This window comes from Coregonus clupeaformis, chromosome 8 (genome assembly GCF_020615455.1).
Source record: "Coregonus clupeaformis isolate EN_2021a chromosome 8, ASM2061545v1, whole genome shotgun sequence".
Taxonomy (NCBI): domain Eukaryota; kingdom Metazoa; phylum Chordata; class Actinopteri; order Salmoniformes; family Salmonidae; genus Coregonus; species Coregonus clupeaformis.
The window spans coordinates 6,723,930-6,744,960 of NC_059199.1; the positions used below are offsets into that span (position 1 = coordinate 6,723,930).

A 21,031-nucleotide genomic window follows, 5' to 3' on the forward strand; every position below is an offset into this window, starting at 1 on the left:
ATTGAGGGGAGGATGGATGGGGCCATGTATCGCGAGATCTTGGCCAACAACCTCCTTCCCTCAGTAAGAGCATTGAAGATGGGTCGTGGCTGGGTCTTCCAGCATGACAACGACCCGAAACACACAGCCAGGGCAACTAAGGAGTGGCTCCGTAAGAAGCATCTCAAGGTCCTGGAGTGGCCTAGCCAGTCTCCAGACCTGAACCCAATAGAACATCTTTGGAGGGAGCTGAAAGTCCGTATTGCCCAGCGACAGCCCCGAAACCTGAAGGATCTGGAGGAGGTCTGTATGGAGGAGTGGGCCAAAATCCCTGCTGCAGTGTGTGCAAACCTGGTCAAGACCTACAGGAAACGTATGATCTCTGTAATTGCAAACAAAGGTTTCTGTACCAAATATTAAGTTCTGCTTTTCTGATGTATCAAATAATTATGTCATGCAATAAAATGCAAATTAATTACTTAAAAATCATACAATGTGATTTTCTGGATTTTTGTTTTAGATTCCGTCTCTCACAGTTGAAGTGTACCTATTATAAAAATTACAGACCTCTACATGCGTTGTAAGTAGGAAAACCTGCAAAATCGGCAGTGTATCAAATACTTGTTCTCCCCACTGTACATATTATATACATTTTATGGACACAGTCTATTTTACAATAGTTAAATTTTTTACTCATGTCCTTCCTCTACCCTCAACCTCTCCCATCTATTTCTTATGTCCATCCAGTTTGATTTCTATTTGCCATATCTTTCAAACTGTGCTCTTTCACAAAAGTTCTTAACCTATAACCTATATACGTTTTAAGGACACAGTATGTTTTACATTAGTTATCTTGTTGTTATTAGTTATTAGTCCCAACTCCATTCAACCCCTCCCATCTTACTTACTTACTTACTTACTTACTTTATTGTCCCCATGGGGAAATTTTGTTGCAGTGTCATGTACACATTTATCTCTTAATACCATCGCTGCAATGTTTGTTATAGCACGTATGCCCTCATGTGTCCCCAACACACTCCAGTCTATCCCTGGGGAGGCCCCAGTCGCCTCTGCTCAGAGGCCCCCCTGGATACCTGGGTTCCGCCGGAAAGCCTGGTCAGTCACCACGGGAAACTTACAAAGCACTCGGCAGCATCGTCCATGAAGCCGAGCTGAAAGCGGTGCTCGTCTTTAAAGGTCTCTGCCAGGGCATGACGCAGGTTGTCCGAGGGCAAGGCGCGCTCCCGACTGTGCTGGAACTGGGAGAAGATGCCCTGCGGAACAGGAAAGAAGTTGGGAATTGACCAGACCATTCATTTAATTAAAGGTTTCCGAACAAACCTAACTGACTTTCAAGCACCTGAAAATGAAAACATTTAAAATGAATTATTAACAGCAGTTCTCAAGGGACAACTACGTGTCAGCAACGATAAATCCCTACAAAAGTAACTTATATATATATATATATATATATATAGTGATTGCTTGCAACAACTAAGACTTGATGAAGGGTGCATACCTTCAACGCACAGAAGATGCAAGAGTCTCCGAGACAGAAGTGTCCAGGAAGCTGCCTCAGACTGCGTCTGAAGATGTCCAGCTGCCACAGCACCTGAACAGGGGATTGAAGAAAACATATTATTGAGAAAGTATTGTCATGTTCATTAAATTCCTCATTTTCCACACCAAACTCTCATTATAACCCAGACTTGGCCAGCTAATACTTCCCAATAACCTTTGATGAAAGACAGGTTTTTATGGGATTTGTTTTAGAAAACACTCTTTCAGTTCTAAATGTGACACTTGAGGGCCAGTTAATAATTATGGGTGGAAATCAAGCTTTCTCCAGCTTACTTCACGTTGCGACCTGTCCTCAAACATTCTCAACCGGGGATTTAGGGCTAGTGATGTCCTTCCTTGGTGCTTAGAGTTAAAGGGGGTCTCTGGTTGAGTCAGGCCATGAGGAGGACAGAGGAAGGAGGGAGGGAGGGGGAAAGAAAGAGGGGGAGGAGGGCTCCTTGGAAACAAAGCCCTGGGTGTCAGAGATCTTCACCCAGCTCAGCCACGTCTCGCCCTCTGAGTCACGGCCTGGAAAAGTGACCTCACTGCGGGATAATTGCACCCGCCAACCCTCTCGCCAACTGCCATCCCACGAGACAAAAACAACCTTCCAGTTACTTGCTGGGACGTACTGACGAATTTACAGTGACTAAGCTATGGGCTTTGAGGCTGTAAAGTAATGCCGGTGGTGCTGTCGAGACCTTTCGTATAACTAAGCAACGCTAACATGAGTGATGTAGCCTACTAGAAATGAGAACATGTTTTGCATCGACTCGGCTTACCAGGTATTGCAATAAAGGGATTTGGCATTGTTGCAATTCACATTAAGCTTTTACTCATGTCCCTAATCAGAGATTAACTGTCTCTACTTCCATCCCATTGTTCTGGATACATAGCCATTCAAAAACAAAGCATTTATTGCAATTATCTGTTTATGGCCATTACCTCTGCTGCATATGAAGAAAACATGCAGTAATAATTTACTATTTATTGGTAAGATAGGACTCACCTGCACCGCACTGTTGAGAAAGCAGCTGTTCTGCCCCGGCTCGTTCAGCAGGCCTTTGGTGGGGGCCAGAGACAGCATGCTCCCCGGCTGGTAGGATTTGGCGAGATTGCCCCCCGGCTTCCTGAAGAACTTGACCCATGCCATTTGATAGAGGGTCTGCCTTTGGACGGGAGCGGAGTCACTCGGTGAGGCAGACTGGTGGGATCCCTCGCCCCGGCAAGACACGAACCCCCGACAATCTGAGGCTACGTTATTCCACTAGCAGCAGCTATTTTCCTCCTACACATGGGTGACTACTGCCACCTCTCCACAGCTCGATAGGAAGGTGATTTTACCTTGTCCACCACTTGGAATGGTCTTAAATGTCAAAATGTTGTTTTGTTTTTTTATCACTGGCTAGGAAGTGTTTTGAATCCGGAGAATATCATTTCTAAACAGATTGTTAGTCTGATTGTTCTTATGCATAGCCGTTTGACTCCTGAAGTAGGGGTGTTAGGCATTCTCCAGCCTGGATCATTCTGCACTGGGGATTCAGTACAGGGATGGGAGGGGCTGTGGGCCCCGGTTGTCTCTGGGGGCACTCCACATTGCCCTGACGTTATAGAGCAGTCAAATGGAATTGATCGGCCCTTTCCAAGGTTCATCCATAGCGAAGATCTAACCAGGCAGCTCTTACCATTGGATGTCAATTAGGTCTGATCTGTAAAACAAAGAGTGAAAGGAGACTTGAGACAACAAAATAATAATTTAAACTGAAAACAAAATGAACATCCAGGATAAACATTCTACTCTCAAGGACCAATTGTGCAATACTGTATCAGCTTTATGGAAAAAGGGGTGTTTGGATCTTCCTAGTCAGTCAATTATATTTCTGGCAATAGTAAACATCCGGCTTCACCTATTTCCAGGGCAGTAGTTGACCCCACCATCTTATAAATATGTCAACAAAGCTTATCCATTAACTTTTCTCAACACCCTTGTTCTAATTGTCTGTACATTTCCAGATGTACATTTAATATATCCCCTCAACACATTTATTGGAGTTAGGAAAACAAAGTAATTATTGATCATTTACAGTTCACAGTATCAATGTCTAAAACATTACCAAAGAGAACATTGTCCAGGTCTTAGAGAAATCAGGTCACAAATTCCAAAGTCCACCAAACTAAGACATTACAGCCGACTGTGCATACATATTACGTGCTGTAAAGCCCAAACCTTTCGTCATCTTGTCACTTTGAATAGTCGTGCCCCAGCTACCGAGATGAAGGTTAAACAAGAATGGAGCTATGCCAAGTCACACAGTAATATCATTAGCCCAGTAAACAATGTAGTGCAAATAAGCTACTTACAGCACGCCTTCCTTCAGGTTCAACGCCTGGTCAATGGCCAGTCTTTCAACATTAGGCCACATAGTGGCTCTCACAGCCATGCCAACGTGTGTGTTCGCCTTGGAGCGGACATAGCATTAGGCTGACAAGGCATGATCCTGCCTGGCCTGACCTGCTGCTCGCAATAGCCTCTCGAAAACATAACCGGGACACGAGTGTCGTAAACCATTTGAGATTCAGTTGATCCTGGAAGCAGTGCAGCCCACATGCTCACGGGCCTACCGACACACTGAACTTGAAACGCAACAACCGACCCGCAAGGCAGCCGCGACAGAGAGAACATAGAGCTGTTTCCCAGAATGCTGCTGGTGACATCTGCAATGTGTCATCTGCTTGCTTTGGACATGCTGGTTAAGGGCTGTTTAAGTACAATGCATGTACATACACTGTATTTGTGCTAAAGGAGCCGGGCAATTCAGTGCCAAGGTTATTAGGGTGACACATCCCACAGGGGAACCAGCAGACCACAGTCAACCAACAAGCTTCCTGAACCATGTGGTGTTTTGTTGTTCTTATCTGTCTGTTTGAAACTTGTAAAATGTTAGCTGAGGAACCAAGGACTCTATACTCATCTGCATTCTATTCACATTAGTGTTACCCATATAGCTAAAAATGTGGTTAGGGGAAGTTATCAGACCAGTGGGATAATCACAGGAAACGATCTAGAAGCATCCACTGTCATACAACTCATATTTCTGTTTTAAGTTAGGCACCTCGGAGTACATGATGATGCAAATACTGTATTCCACAGCTCACAAGCACCCATGTAGAACAGTGAAGTGCCATCCATAGCTTGACAATCAACCAATAGATCCACAGCATTAGTAATGTACTGCGACTGGTAGATACTGGGTGTCAAGGCATGCAGTCAGAAACAGACTGGCCATAGGGCAGTTCTGGCAAATGCCAGACGGGCTGGTCCATCTTTAGCCCAGTGGGGCTATCTAAATTGTGTGGGTTTTATGCAGAATATTATTTGACCAATAATGAGGGCCTCAAAGACAAGAAATGGCCAGAGTTGGGTACTTGACAGAAAGAAAAATGGGCCATTGTGTTAGAAATGCCCAGGCTGCATTGGCACTGGCACGACAGACAGCAACCAGACAGGACCAACGTATGTCTCAACAACATAATAGTCCTAAGGTCTCTATGCTAACCTTGTTAAAACATCGGAGATTGTCCTGTGTTCAGCAGTGCCTTCAAAACAATGCCGTCACATGCAGCCATCTTGGGTTTCGAAAGCCGACCTACTTATTTATCAGATCACATTTTATTTGGTCACATAAGCTGAATATAAAAGTTTTAGACCTTACTGCGAAAGGCTTATTTACAAGCCCTTAACCAACAACGCAGTTAAGAAAATAGAGTTAAGAAAATATTTACTAAATAAACAAAAGTTTAAGCAGAGAGAACAGTCTATGACTAGGGTGGCTGGATTCTTTGACAATTTGTTGGGCCTTCCTCTAACACCGCCTGGTATAGAGGTCCTGGATGGCAGGAAGCTTGGCCCCAGTGATGTACTGGGCCGTACGCACTACCCTCTGTAGCGCCTTGCGGTCAGATGCCGAGCAGTTGCCATACCAGGCGGTGATGCAACCGGTCAGGATGCTATAGATGGTGCAGCTGTAGAACATTTTGAGGATCAGGGGACCCATGACAAATCTTTTCAGTCTCCTGAGGGGGAATAGGCATTGTCGTGCCCTCTTCATGACTGTCTTGGTGTGTTTGGACCATGATATAGTTTGTTGGTGATGTGGACACCCGCTCCACTACAGCCCTGTCGATGTGAATGGGGGCATGTTCGGCCCTCCTTTCCTGTAGTCCACACTCAGCTCCTTTGTCTTGCTCACGTTCAGGGAGAGATTGTTGTCCTGGCACCACACTGCCAGGTCTCGGACCTCTTCCCTATAGGCTGTCTCATCATTGTCGGTGATCAGGCCTACCACCATTGTGTCGTCAGCAAACTTAATGATGGTGTTGGAGTCGTGGGTGAACAGGGAGTACAGGAGGGGACGAAGCACGCATCCCTGAGGGGCCCCCATGTTGAGGATCAGTGTGGCAGATGTGTTGTTGCCTACCCTTACCACCTGGTGGAGGATCGTCAGGAATCCAGGATCCAGTTGCAGAGGGAGATGTTTAGTCCCAGGGTCCTGAACTTGGTGATGAGCTTTGTGGGCACTATGGTGTTGAACGCTGAGCTGTAGTCAATGAACAGCATTCTCACATAGGTGTTCCTTTTCTCCAGGTGGGAAAGGGCAGTGTGGAGTGCAATTGAGATTGAGTCATCTGTGGATCTGTTGGGGCGGTATGCGAATTGGAGTGGGTCTAGGGTTTCTGGGATGATGGTGTTGATGTGAGCCATGACCAGCCTTTCAAAGCACATCATGGCTACCCACGTGAGTGCTACGGGGCGGTAGTCATTTAGGCAGGTTACCTGGCGTTCTTGGGCACAGGGACTATGGTGGTCTGCTTGAAAATGTAGGTATTACAGACTCGGTCAGGGAGAAGTTGAAAATGTCAGTGAAGACACTTGCCAGTTGGTCCGCGCATGCTCAGAGTACACGTCCTGGTAATCTGTCTGGCCCCGCGGCCTTGTGAATGTTTACCTGTTTGTCACCATTGATAATCATTATCGCGTTATTGTCACCAGTTTCATTGAATTATATTTTATGGCGCCGTTGAGGCCATCGACTCCTCTCAAGGATTTTGTTTGTGTAGCGGCAGTCATTACATTCTCACTGGTTTCAAAAGGAAACCAATGAACATATCACACTGATTGTAGGTCACACAGGATAATACCCCTGTGGTCAGGGCAGGTGACAGCATTCTTAAAGGACATGATAATGCAGTGCATGAGCAGCAGACATTGTTCTGACCTGTACTGGCTGAATACCAGCACACCAGGGAGACAGGCATGGGGTTTCATTCCAAACTGACACATATCCTACCTAACCTGCTGGTATAGAGTTGCTATGACAGGAAGAATGATAGCGTGACCGCGCAGGTAAAACTACAGAAGATGTTGTCAATAGCCACTGTGCTTTTAAGATAAACTATAATATTAAAATCAGACAAATGGATGCTGGTGCTATGAATACCATGTGATTTGAGTGGGAGTAAAGTGAGTGCAGTTGTGTTGAAATAGCTCGGCTTCCTGCTTTCAGTCTGTCTGGAGAAAGCCTGCTCTCCAATTGGCCACTCTCCTGCAGCTGAGTGATGTCATGGCATGGCATCTCGCATAACCCGAGAGACACACCCTTCCTTCAGAGGTCTGAGGCGTGGAAGACATCATTTCCTCCAGGCTGTGTTAATTATGCGTTTGATCGGTTTAGAATAGAGGATGGAATTCCATGTTGCAAAGTTACAGGCTTTTACAGACAAACAGAAATAAGCCAATTTAAAAGACTCTTAAAAAACGTGCAATGTGCAGAAATTGCTCCGCCATTTCCTGGTTGAAAAAATTCAAATAGTTATTCTAATTTTAGTTTGTGACAAAACATGCAATGTATAGTGTAAAGAATCATTGTCCATCTAAACCGCTGTGACATATATTTTCAGCTGTTTGAAGCTGGTGTACAAAACCGAAAGTAAAAGCTAAAAAGCAAAAGCAAAAACTAAACTTAAGAACAGGAAGCATAGAATGAGTGCACATGGAACAGATCTACCTCTTCTTAGACTTTCTTTCAATGACAGATCTATAACTCCCATTTCTATGTGAATTTGGTCGGTTTGCCCAAAAAGTTACATATTGCAGCTTTAAAATGGGTCTGTGTTAATGATGGCAAGACTTGTTTAGTAAGCACAGTGTGGCTTGAGCACTTATCCTTGGGTCTAACAGAAAGTGTATCAATATGCAGACATGTCAAATCCACCAACAAACATAGGCATCATCTGATCTCTGTGAAAAGCACATTCAACTGAGATGGCAGGCCTTTCAAGGGGCCAATGAATCACGTCTCTCTATTGGATTCCATTTGCATTTCCTTGTTCAACAACAACAACTGTCATTTGCATCCCTGACTAGAGCTGGGAAGATAAACAGAAAATTACTGACACCGACATTGCCTTCCTCTTACTGAAGCATTTTCGTGTACGTCGGTCATTTTCTGTGATTTTGATACACAACATTCCTTTAGATTGTTCTAAAATCATTATTTGGTCAACAGTAATATCCTAAGCATTATGTAGATTCCTGCTATGAACGTTTTTGCAGGACATTAGCCTACATTTACTGACAGATTAATCAATTAGCCTACACGGCTATAGCAACAATATAGTCCCCTGTAGCTCAGTTGGTAAAGCATGGCGCTTGCAACGCCAGGGTTGTGGGTTCGTTTCCCACGGGGGGACAGTATGAAAATGTATGCACTCACTAACTGTAAGTCGCTCTGGATAAGAGCATCTGCTAAATGACTAAAATGTAAATATACATTTTAGAGTTAGCAATCTAGCTAAGTGTTTTGGAGTTCCCACTTCCTCAGGTGGTGAATATTATAGCCTATAGGCCAATATGCAAAAATATGTATTTTTGGCTCAGAGAATTTGCGTACATCTAATTCTGGATCTTATTTTGACAGGTTGCACATCAAAATATCAATCATGCATTCCCTGGATATGTTAGATGAAATAGGCTACTACGTCAGTTGTCTTACTTGGCACTGGAAAAAAACTGTCTAGAGCCCTGCTGCTAAAGTAAAGTCACTGTCCATTAGAAAATATATTTTATCGTTGTATTTATTGTTATTCAGCAAAATAGCTACATTTATCACAATATTACTTTTTGTCCATATCGCCCACCGACACTTAAAAGGCCTTTCTGAACGTGTGGCCATGACCTTCACACTTGTTATCGTACAGAATAATTAAAGAGAACAAAACAAAATCGGCCAAAAATGTCTTTGAGGAGTAGCCAAGCGAGGGGGGTCGCCCGAGTCATTTCACTGGTCTGGATTTTTGGAATCGACCAAAGCACATGAAGGAGTTATGAGACTTTGTAAAGAGAGAGGCTTGCTTAGATGGTGTCTTGCGAATTCCAAGCGCAAACAAAAAAAATATATTGTCATAGAATAAATGCTAAGGCTAGCACCTTTGAGCAATCAGCTAGAGAGTGTCTGTTGTGCATCAGCATCTTTGACAGGGCAAGGCTGTCCGTTTGACATGAACACCGCAAACGTGACCTGGGCTACAGTGTGGGAAATGTAAGTCATCTGGTGCTGTAATTTATCTATTAGAGATGCGTTGATGAATGGCCTCAGAGAGGTTTAACTGATGTATTTTCTATGGCAATGACAAGAGCCTTCGATTAGTCGATTTGTCGTCAAACTGAAACATTCATTTAACATGTCAGATAAATAATCACAAAACGTGACTGTTCAAAAAGCAGCCACTGGCAGAAAAGGTGTCATGTACCTAATTTTACAGAAACGCAAAGCTCAGTTTTTTGGGGGGTTAGTAATTTTACATCAAGTTGCCCTAATACCTGTGTAACAACTTCAATAACTGACTTTCCACTCTTGTTGCCTCCAATAAGAAACTCCCTGAGGCATTTCCATACTTTCTCTACTGAATCCTTGATGTTGAACAGTGGTGCAGTGTGCCTTTGCTCAATGCAGATCAATACATCATCCCAGCTAGCTGGCGCATTACACACCTTTGTGACGGCTAAAGCGTGTCCCTCCCCACAACTTGCCGACTCTGACTCAACGCTGATGGATGGCTTTCCCAATAGGAGAAAACATTCAGTGGTGAAACTAGTTCCCTGGGGTGATAGAATGCCCAGTGCTTTCAGGCTAGCTGCTGCTTTTTGTCCTCAAATCAATGAGGTTTTAACAATGGTCTTTAAATGTAGATCATATTCTCTCTGAAGATGATGTTGCTCATCTTCACACCAATTCTGGCATATGAGATGATAAAAGGAAAGAAACGGTGTGGCTCATTGCACTTTATATTGATGCAGTAGGCTAAATCTATGGGTGTCAATCTTAATGAAAAGTAAGGTTTATATACGTTTTTCTTTCTTGCCATCTGAGCTAAGAGCTGTCTATGGCAGCATAACTTGGATGAATGCTAAAAATGTAAATATGGCAACTTAACATTTAATATTCCATGACTAATTTAAAAACATATTCAAACGAGTTGTTTTTCCGGCGCTTTGACCTGTGTGTTATTAAATTAATTAGACCAATCTGTTTCATATTTCGACTGTGGTCAACTCAATGTGTTCAGAAATCATACTTAAAATAACCTAAGACAGCTGCTATAAAAAAAATGTTTTAAAAATTATAAACTATTCCACTGTTTGCTATGATGTCCCAAAAATAATCTTCCTGTTTCACACATTATACGCATGTGTGAAATGGTAATATGTATTTTTGCATATCCCAAATCCCCCCGAGACACCCCCGGAGACTGTTTGCTATGACACCCCGTCTGACCCAAAATAGATGAGAACCAGACTGAGCATGTTTAGGAAATAACAAAGAAATCATGTCCATCCAGTGTCACTTTACTTACTCAGGTGTGAAGATATAACGGGGCACAAGTGAGGTATCTGATGAACTAACAACCAGGAACACATTCCTTTATATAATGTCTGAAGATGGCACTTTTCCTCTATAACGTACTGTGAACAATCGTAAATTGTATTCACATAGACTTGGGGATTAGAGGGAATGTTGACTTCCCAAATCAACACTACAAAACAAATACCCAGCGAGGAAACAGATTACGGTGTCGTTTGTTGACACTTCGAAGGTTCAGAACTTTAATTGCCTCCCTTGCTTACACTCTCCGAGGTTCTACTCAAGTGTTCACAAATGTTTCTTTTAAATGTTAATTGACGGCACCTTGTACCGTGAAAAGGAAAAAACAGACAATAGCGTTGAAGGTTGACAAGAAAGACTGTTTATTAGTTCCCTGACTTAATCTGTGGAAAACTGCAGTGAGAAACTTAAGTTAGAATGGATAAATAAATATTAAAGCTACAAAATATTCTCTGTTGGTACTTTTGGGGCCTATATGTTACTGCCAGAAACAATCACACTGTGGTTAACTGCTTTCAAAGCCAAGCTCTGCAGACCTACAGCAAGTTAAGAACTCAGTAGATTGACGTACAGTTAGCTGTCCATTAAATAAAACACAGGAAACATCCCTGACCAACTGGAAGTGTCATGCCCCTTCCACCCTCATGTACTGGGGCCTCATTTATCAACCATGCGTACATTTCTTAGTAAATTCTGGCGTATGTGCAGATTCTAGGATTCGCGTGTGGCACAAATTGGGATTTATCAAACTGTCGCACGCAACATATACGCATATTCTCATTGATAAATCAGAGCCATATGAGCGCTATAAACCTGCCAGGAAAATTCCCTCTATTTAACTTTATGGTAACAATATTGTAGCCTACCCATACAGTCACATACTCTCAAGGCTACAGGTCTATTTACTTTCGAGCATGCTTGGCTATTGAATGAGTGATTGATAAATGGTAGCTTACTATTTGTTCCGTAGCAGGAATAATCCTGCAATATGATTAGGATTTAGGCCTATATAAAAGTAAAATAAACATAGACGATATGCTGCTACGCGATCTCCTTACCAACGGCAAATGCATCCATTTTATCATTAGGCCTACGTTTGAAGGTTTTATTAACCTACCATTATTATAATTCCCATGCAGCAAACCTCCCATTTCCCCTAAACAATCAATAAGCCTATTTGCTTGCAATACAGTTGACCAACCTTCTTGAAGTTGTGTACACGCATGGTTTGGGATTTGCGTGGAAATACGCACATTTTCCCTTCAAGTTCAACGTTTATAAATACCAACCTTTGCCCCATGTGGGGCTGACGTTGCACATTGTCATCACTGTTTGTGTTGTGTCTTCATCAATGGAAAGACAGATTGATATTCCCAACGGACTGACAGAGTGGATTCCTGCTAAATGTAGGCCTAACAGACTAGTCACCAGTCAGTCAAGCCAGCCTTCTCTGTGCTGGCCAGGGTTGGGGTCAATTCCATTTGAATTCCAGTCAATTCAGGAAGTACACAAATTCAAATTCTCTCCAGTTTTCAATGAGGGAAATTTGGAATTGGAATTATGTACTTTCTGAATTGACTGGAACTGAAATGGAATTGACCCCAACCCTGGTACTGAACATTTCCAATGTGCGCTCAATACTTCACTGACTACTTTAATTTAAAAGCTACAGTCAGGCATAACTGTGGTGCTTAAAAGCAGTGAGGTGCGAAAGTGAAGAGAAAACCAATGTTTATTGATATCGTCCCCCGCACTCGGTTAGAACCTGCCTCACTTTGCTTCCTACACACATTTTTGCTTCAATTGGTTTCAAATCGAAAACACTTGTGTTTGTCACAATCCCTAGATGTTGCTGTAGAAGCCTTGACAGTAAGACTGTAAAAGACCTTGATGAAACAAATAAAATCCTCAAACCTTTTTGACCATGTAAAAATGCAAGCTGAATATGAGGAAACTGAGCTCAGCTGTGGGGAAATTAAACAAGACCCCTCTGATGATAAAAATCCTGAAATAACAGAAAGAAACAAAAACTGGAGAATTCCCTGCAGACTGGCGCAACAGTGGTAGGCCTGATTACCGGCGAGACAGCCTACAGGGAGGAGGTGAGAGCCCTGGCGGAGTGGTGCCAAGAAATAACCTCTCACTCAACGTCAACAAAATGAAAGAGCTTCAGGAGACAGCAGAGAGCACGCTCCCCATCCACATCGACAGGCCGCAGTGGAGAGGGTGAAAAGCTTCAAGTTCCTCTGCGTGCAAATCACTGACGACCTGAAACAGTCCATTCACACAGACAGTGTGGTGAAGAAGGCACAACAGCGCCTCTGGCCCCTAAGACCCTCACAGATGCACCATTGAGACCATCCTGTCGGGCTGTTTCACTGCCCCGTACGGCAATTGCAGAGTCCGCAACCTCAGGGCTCTCAAGAGGGTGGTGCGGTCAGCCCAACACATCACTGTGGGTATACTGCCTGCCCTCCAGGACATCTACAGCACCCTGTGTCACAGTAAGGCCAAGTAGATCATCAAGGACCTCAGTCACCTGAGCCATGGCCTGTTCACCCCACTACCATCTAGAAGGCAGAGATGTAAAGGTGCATCAAAGCTGGGAGAGACTAAAAACAGCTTAAATAGTCACCACTAGCTGGCCTCCGCCCAGTATCCTGCCCTGAACCTTAGTCACCGTTACTAGCCGGCTACCACCCGGCACTCCACCCTGCACCTTAGAGACTGCTGCCCTATGTACATAGTCATTGAACACTGACAAGCGACCACTTAGATATGGTCATTTTCACGTTTTCATAAATTCTTAGAATGTTTGGGAATTCCGTATACTAAGGCATTTGTGAAAATTCTATAGCAATATAGAATGGGAAAGCGTCCGTGCATTTGGACAATTAATAGACACTGCAGTAAATAAAACCCAATAAAAACATTTGTCTTTGTCCAGGACTGGAGTCTACACAGACTGGTGCACTATAGCCAATCAGAGCTACAGTAGACCTTTATACAAACAAGCCATTTGCCACATGGACCTGCAATCATTCACTTTGAACTGGACTGTGCGTTTACAGGCAGTTGCAACAGCGTGGCATTAGCTCATTAGAACGCATTTGCCAAAAGCCACAAAATACACCTGAATGGATTTCTGCAAATATGTAAACACTACGGGAGTCCTCTTACATTTGGGGACTTTACAGTCTGTTGATCAAACAACCATGAAAAAGATAGGCTCTCTCTCCATCAGTTATGCACATCAACAACAAGATCAACAACTAATGCTAGCCAGAGCAAGATGAGCTAAAATCTAACAAAGGAACATTAGATAAATCTTCTCAAACTTTTTCAGCTAGTTGGCCGTCAAAATTGCACTGATAAACTATGGGGAATTGCAGCCTCCTCGTCCTTCTGCAGCTTGCCTGCCAATGCATGCTTGTCCCAACTAAGCACCCAAGCTAACTGGCTAACGTTGGCTAGATTGCTAACTAGCTACTTCCAGACACAAATGAGAGAACACCTCACTCTGACCATTTTACTCACCGTAGCAGCACTGGTTAGGCTGTTTACATGTTATCTAGAGCATTCTTGACTAACTAACTTTTTTTGCCTACATTTACTGACACCGGTCATATTCAGCAGGTGTTTCGCATTCGTAAATTCATCAGTTGTTCTGCGCTCTGGCACACTCAGACGATAGTGCTCAGAGTAGATAGCATAGCCAGAGTGAATTTGCGAACGTAAGAGATATTAACTGTAGAACAGTCGTTCAAGTTCTTGCTAACTAAATGACACCTGCATCTCTAGCTGTGTATAGCCACCAAAAAACAATGAGGGGGTAAAGTTAGTCACTCACCCACTCCTCCAATGGCATGACATGACATACTCCTAGCTAGCTAACGTTAGGCTCCGTGTTTTTAGCTTGCTACATAAATAGATATGCTAGCCTATTAGCCACGTTATGACTGACTTGTGATCATTGCCCTTGCTAGTTTGATTGTATTGACATTCCCAGTCTTAGTTACATTCGTCCATTTTTGTCCAGAATATTGAGTCATTGAAACTGAAACAGTGCATCCCGAATGGAGGCAGCAAACAATGTACCAGGCCAGCTGTGATTTACAACCAGATAGGACTACCAAGAAATGTATTTGTGAATTATATTAATCATGCATTGAACTGCATCCATCTGTTCTGCCAACAATGCCTTAGTATATGTCATGGAATGTTGAGTCAAATATAACCTATTTTTAAAACCTCTTATGAAGTTGGCTTTGTAGCATAAACTGGGAATTTGATATTTCTGACAGATATTATGATTGTCTGTTTTGTCTTTTGCAATGGGAAGTAATAGTTGTAGATTTCGATTGGGCAATGCTTAAATTATTGTATTTTTGTATTCTTATTATTGGGACCTACTGGCTTATTATGTCCGAGTTTATGGACTGCTTATCCTTTAACATCATGCTGTGTGTGACTGTTGTCTTTCCATCGGCCCTATGCAGTGGTGCCTGGAGAAGTGGGTATACTCTAATTTTGCCCACCAAAAAATTATGCGCTGACTGAATGGATGCTGATAATTCTGAGTTTTTTACTCAGCTGGTCTCGGGAAGAAATTACGAGTCCTCACTGTCAGAGATCGAGTCAAGACCGAGTACAAATGTTTCCGACACCGAGACAAGACCGAGACACTCAATGTGGTTTCGAGACCGGTCTCGAGTACTACAATACTGCCAGGTACCCTAAAATCAAAGCTCATAAATAGTGCTGATTATGGGAACTGACTGGTGAACTGCACTGCATTGAGATAGCACTTTCTCTTTTCCGAATGGCACTTGATTTGACTATCCCAGTGAAGCATAAAAACATCACACCCACAAACTTCCATAGACAACAACAGTGAACTGACATAGACCTCTGAAACAACTTCTCCCATAAATATCCCATTCATTTTCTCCAGTAAAACACATTGTGTAACATGGGCCATGCTGCTACAGAAACAAGCTGGTTCTTCAGCATTCTATTATCTTCTCAAAGCTACCTTACTGGTGCCAATGAAAATATCCCACAGCAAAGTTTGGCATGATGAAAATTCTCCATGGGCTAAAAAGAGCATAGCATTATCTAGCAGTGCCCAATAAAGCTAATTATATCACCATAAGATAATCCAAATGTTGAGTTGTTATACTGAGGAGTGCATACTGTTTGTGTAAAATAGAGAATCATTTCTGAATTAAGTATTTTTTCCAATATTAATTGTGATGGAAAGAAGTTTGTAACCTTGTTCTAAAACATAACAAATTATCTTTCATATCAATTCGACTGATTTTGGAGCATTGTCAAATGTGAAAATCTAACCCTGTCACCCTCTAAGCCCATTGTTGTCCCAAAACATATTCATAAGTAGGCTATATTCATAACACGTTCATATTGAGCATAATTCTAAAAGTGAACACCACTCTTTCTCACCTCTAAATAATTCAAACAAACTCACATAACGTATATTAAGTAGCCTAAAATATCATATACTCTACACTAAACCATTGGTTTCTGATAAGATCATTTTTATTTCGGTTTGTAATACCTTACCCACAACTCAGGGTTTGAATGAGCTCTGTGCCTTTGATTGTGAGGAATATAAAAAAGAGAGCTATCCAAAATCACACAATCGAGGGCATGTCCTTGGGGGGCCTGATGTTTGAGGACGATGAGGTGTTAATTTTGCTAGCAAGGCTTTTGGGGAAAAATAAGGCGTCGTAGACTCACTGCATATCAGTGAAACTCACTGGGGAGTTGAGTACAAATTGTACTCACTGGTCATACAAAAAGATACAGTATTTCAAAATCACTGAGCTATGTGGTCAAAATACTAATTGACTGTCTGCTTATCACTCAGATGTTTGCTGAATGTTCTGTAAAAGTGAATAATGTACAGAAATGTGTTATTGGCAGTGTTGAGAATCTAGTATTGGTCATCATGACAAATATACTGAACCAAAATATATAAACGCAACAATTTCAACGGATTTACTGAGTTACAGTTCATATAAAGAAATCAGTGCAGCCATGGGTAGGCCTGTGAGGGCATAGGCCCCACCCACTGGGGAGCCGGGCCCACCCAATCAGAATACGTTTTTCCCCACAAAAGGGCTTTATTACAGACAGAAATGCTCCTCAGTTTCATCAGCTGTCCAGGTGGCTGATCTCAGATGATCCAGCAGGTGAAGAAGCCAGATGTGGAGGTCCTGGGCTGGCATGGTTACACGTGGTCTGCGGTTGAGGCCGGTTGGACGTACTGACAAATTCTCTAAAATGACATTGGCGGCAGCTTATGGTAGAGAAATGAACATTCAATTATCTGGTAACAGCTCTAATGGACATTCCTGCAGTCAGCATTCCAATTGCGCGCTCCCTCAAAACTTGAGACATCTGTGGCAGGGTGTTGTGTGACAAAACTGCACATTTTAGAGTGGCCTTTTATTGTCCCCAGCACAAGGTGCACCTATGTATTGATAATGCTGTTTAATCAGCTTCTTGATATGCCATACCTGTCAGGTGGATGGATTATCTTGGCAGAGGTTAAATGCTCACTAACAGGATGTAAACAAATTTCTGTACAAAATCTGAAAGAAATAAGCTTTTTGTGCGTATGGAACATTTCTGGGATCTTTTATTTCAGCTCATGAAACATGGGACTAACACTTCACATGTTGTGTTTATATTTTTGTTCAGTATAGAAAAGGTATGTTCATGAATGGAAAGGAAAGGAAAAGCATGAGTGTAGCTTAGCCCAAGATGTACTGTTAAAGGAGCCTACTGTTACTCCTTAAGGTCCTAGGACCTTATATGTTATTTATTTAGAGGTAGACTGGCTCTGGCAGCCAAAACAGCCAAGTAAAATACTCCATCTAAACGTGAACCGATTCTCAATTGCGATATACGGTTCTAGAAATACATTTCTCCCTGCTCTGCTGATGAGTTCTTTGCTCCACTCATTCAGGAGTTATAAAGCCCTAGTGCACTAATTTGATGGGGAATTTTATTTTTGTACATTTTAATTTTTTATATTAATAATTTTTTCATTGTGATTTATCAGGGGGTGCTGCAGCACCCTCAGCACACCTACTTCCCGCAGCTATGACTGTAACATGGAGACATGGCCATGTGGGAAAACTAACCCGAACCCTATAAAGGGTGTGTATCAATTTAACCTTTTGTTTAGATTTTTTTTTCTCGCTGATATGAAAGATAAGGTGAGTGTTAATGTGTTAATGTTCAGACCGAGCGTCACGGTTTTTAACAAAACTAGCCCTCTACAGAAGATGCCATCGTCGAATGACTTGTGTGTAATGTAATGGAACAGATGGCTAGAATGTAGCTCTGCATGATAATTTGGTTCAGTGCAGTCAAAAAAGTGATTTGCCTGTGTTTCATAATTTATTAGGTACACTCATCTAGTACCGGGTCGGATCCCCCCCCTTTGCCCCCATAACAGCCTGAACTCTTCGGGGCGTGGATTCTACAAGACAGAAACCTTTCCACAGGGTTGTTGGTCCATGCTGATGCGATGGCATCACGCAATTGCTGCAGATTGGACTGCGGTACACCACCACTACCGCTGACACCAGGCAGCGGTAGCGGTGGTGTCCTAACTGCCATCAGAATGCCAAATCCTAACTGCCATCAGAATGACGCAACAGGAACCGGGATTCGTCGGACTAGGCAATGTATTTCCACTGCTCAATAGTCCAGTGTTGGTGATCGTGTGCCCACTGGAGCCGCTTCTTCTTGTTTTTAGCTGATAGGAGTGGAATCCGGTGTGGTCATTGCTGCAATAGCCCATCCGTGACAAGGATCGAAGAGTTGTGCGTTCCGATATGCAAACCACTGTTGTACTGCGCCATTATTTGTCTGTTTGTGGCCCGCCTGCTAGCTTGCAAGATTCTTGCCATTCTCATTAGCGAGCTGTTTTCGCCACCAGGACAGCCGCTGACTGGATGTTTTTTGTTTGTCGCACCATTCTCGGGAAACCCTAGACACTGTTGTCCATGAAAAGCCCAGGAAGGCGGCTGTTTCTGAGATACTAGATCCGGCGTGCCTTACACCGACGATCAATCCACACTCAGTCGCTTAGGTCACTCGTTTTGCCCATTCTAACGTTCAATCGAACAGTAACTGAATGCCTCGATGCCGGTATCCCTGCTTTATATAGCAAACCACTGCCATGTAACTCACAGTCTGTAGAAGCGATACATTTTTGTGAACATGGTGGTGTACCTAAAACTGTCCTGTGAGTGTATATTTCCACACTGTTGGAATAATACTGTGACATTTGAAAATTATAATGCCCTTTTAGTGTAAGAGCTGTTTGAAAAGACAGCCAGAAATGTCTGCCTGTTTTGGTGGCATGGAGTTTTGGCCTGCCTGGTGACATCTGTCAATAACTGCTAATTTTCCGTTTTCCCCTCCCACTCAGACCACTCCCTGACAGTCCTCCCAAAATTCTTAATTGAGAAATTGCTCTTTGCTAAAAAGCTTTTTTTTTTTTTTTTGACCATTTAAAATCAAAACAATCACAGTAATTGTTACCGAGAAATACCTGGATATTGAGATAAAAACAGATGCATTGGACCTTTTTTGGGCTGCAGGTATCTTAGCAGTTAGAGCGTTTGGCCAGTAACAGAAAGGTCTGGTTCGAGTACCGGAGTTGACAAATAAAATCTGTCGATGTGCGCTTGAGCAAGGCACGAAACAAAAAACAACTAATTTGCTCCAGGGACGCGATACTACTATGACTGACCATGTAAAAGAACACATTTCACTGCATCTATCCGGTGTATGTGAGAATAAAACCAGGCCACGGCTGCATGGACAACGTAACCTGCCAAATTCAATAGATAGCAATTACACAATATTTTGGCCTACTAGTAGGATAGTGTTAACAATATAACACGATTGACCAGTCGACAAAAATATGGCATAGCCTATGGGAAATGGGTTTGGGAGGCTTTCAATAAGTACACTTTTATGAATTGCTGTCAGTGTCAACCGGCTATGTGACAAACTAGAATGTCGCAAGAACAATTAGGAAATATACTGTCAAGCCTGGCCGTTCCACAATTTTTAGGATATATAAATAACATGAAGGCTACTTTTTATTTAACGCAGTCATAAAAGCACTAGTAATACCGCACTAATAGTTTGTTGACGTTTTTGTTTCGTTCATGAATAGGCCAATGTCTATATATATTTATATAAACATGATAGGCTAACAAATCAGAAGTTAATCAGCGATGTCATACGTTTCGACTGAGTTTACCTGTAATTCAGGTACATTTCTGCCTCATGCGCGTTGATGATGGAAATTGTCGAGAGAAAATAACAAACAACCCAACCTAAACCAAAACAACACTCACCGTTTTAAAGAAATACCAAAATATCCCAAGATAGGGAATCTGCAGATCTTCCAAATGTGTTTGAATTCTTGAAATGGAAACAGCTGGATTTTCGGTGGAAATTGACGAAGCCTATGATCCTGTCCCAACAGTCGTTGCGGGATAAATTCCATAGAAGGCTCGTTATAAATTAAACCAAATAACTAAAAGCACGTGTTACAACTTAGCTGTTATCATCGTTACGGACTCTTTCTTCCTGTATAATTCCAGTTTTTGACACCATCGGTCCCATTCACTTGCTGTAGGCTATTCCGGTTTTTAGAGTCGTCTGTGTTTCTTGCAGTTGTTGATGCGCAGATGTAGTGAGCAATGATCGACTTCTGCACCTGAAATACTGGATTAGTGATGTTTTCAGAGCTGCGAGGTCAAACCCCGCCTCTTGAGCGGCACTCTATTTACTGCAGCCCTCTGTAGCCTACTGAACTACGTTCGCACAGGCAGCAACCCCGACTATCTCTGCGAGCGAAGGGAGGAGTTTCACTGCACTTTTTTGTGAACTTTCCACCATCAATCACTCAGGTAGGATGCGGTTTGAGAATATTGTGGCAACTGTTTCCAGGTGTGGAAGGATTTGAATTTGGCATACTGGTTGGCTATGCATTTTTACATAGTTTGTCCAGGTTAATAGCCTACTGTGCGTAGGCAACATACAGCCTTCCAACGCCAGCAATGTGGCGAGAATTAGGCCTAAAACAATGCTTGAGGACAAGGGCGAAATTGTAGTGTAGCCTAGATATTGTGGAGTCCAACGAACAGTTTCTTTACATTTGAAAACGCATTTCCTGTAATTCTACACATTGACATGATTTATTATCCCTCTTTTGAGGGGTATTTTGAGGGGTATATGGAGAGGTATTTTGAAAACCGTATAAGTGGAAGGATAAGTCTTCATCGTCATTAATTACGGTATTTCAAGGCACAAAACATGAAGACTGAGTTGTATTATAATAATGCACACATGCATTAATAAACATGCATGCTTATTTATTTTAAAGATGCACACTGCAGAAATCGCTCGGACATTTCCTGGTTGCTACAATTCTAATAGTTTGCCTAATTTCAGTTTATGTGTCAAAACAAGCAATGGGTGGCAGGTAGCTT

At 42.6% G+C, this 21,031-nt stretch overlaps 1 protein-coding gene across 1 annotated transcript in view; it reads right to left on the bottom strand.

The window, feature by feature from the left end:
• LOC121572095 (inactive ubiquitin carboxyl-terminal hydrolase 53-like) overlaps window positions 1-20,319 on the bottom strand; it is a 77,277-nt gene extending 56,958 nt beyond the window's left edge. Inside the window, exons 1-4 of the mRNA XM_045221749.1 lie at window positions 19,892-20,319; window positions 2,549-3,248; window positions 1,499-1,591; window positions 1,119-1,253 (exon numbers count right to left, since the gene is read on the bottom strand). Coding sequence (XP_045077684.1) covers window positions 1,119-1,253; window positions 1,499-1,591; window positions 2,549-2,692 — 372 coding nt within the window. The 5' untranslated portion in view covers window positions 2,693-3,248; window positions 19,892-20,319. The remainder of the gene's footprint in view (window positions 1-1,118; window positions 1,254-1,498; window positions 1,592-2,548; window positions 3,249-19,891) is intronic.
• Between the last annotated feature and the right edge of the window lie 712 nt (window positions 20,320-21,031).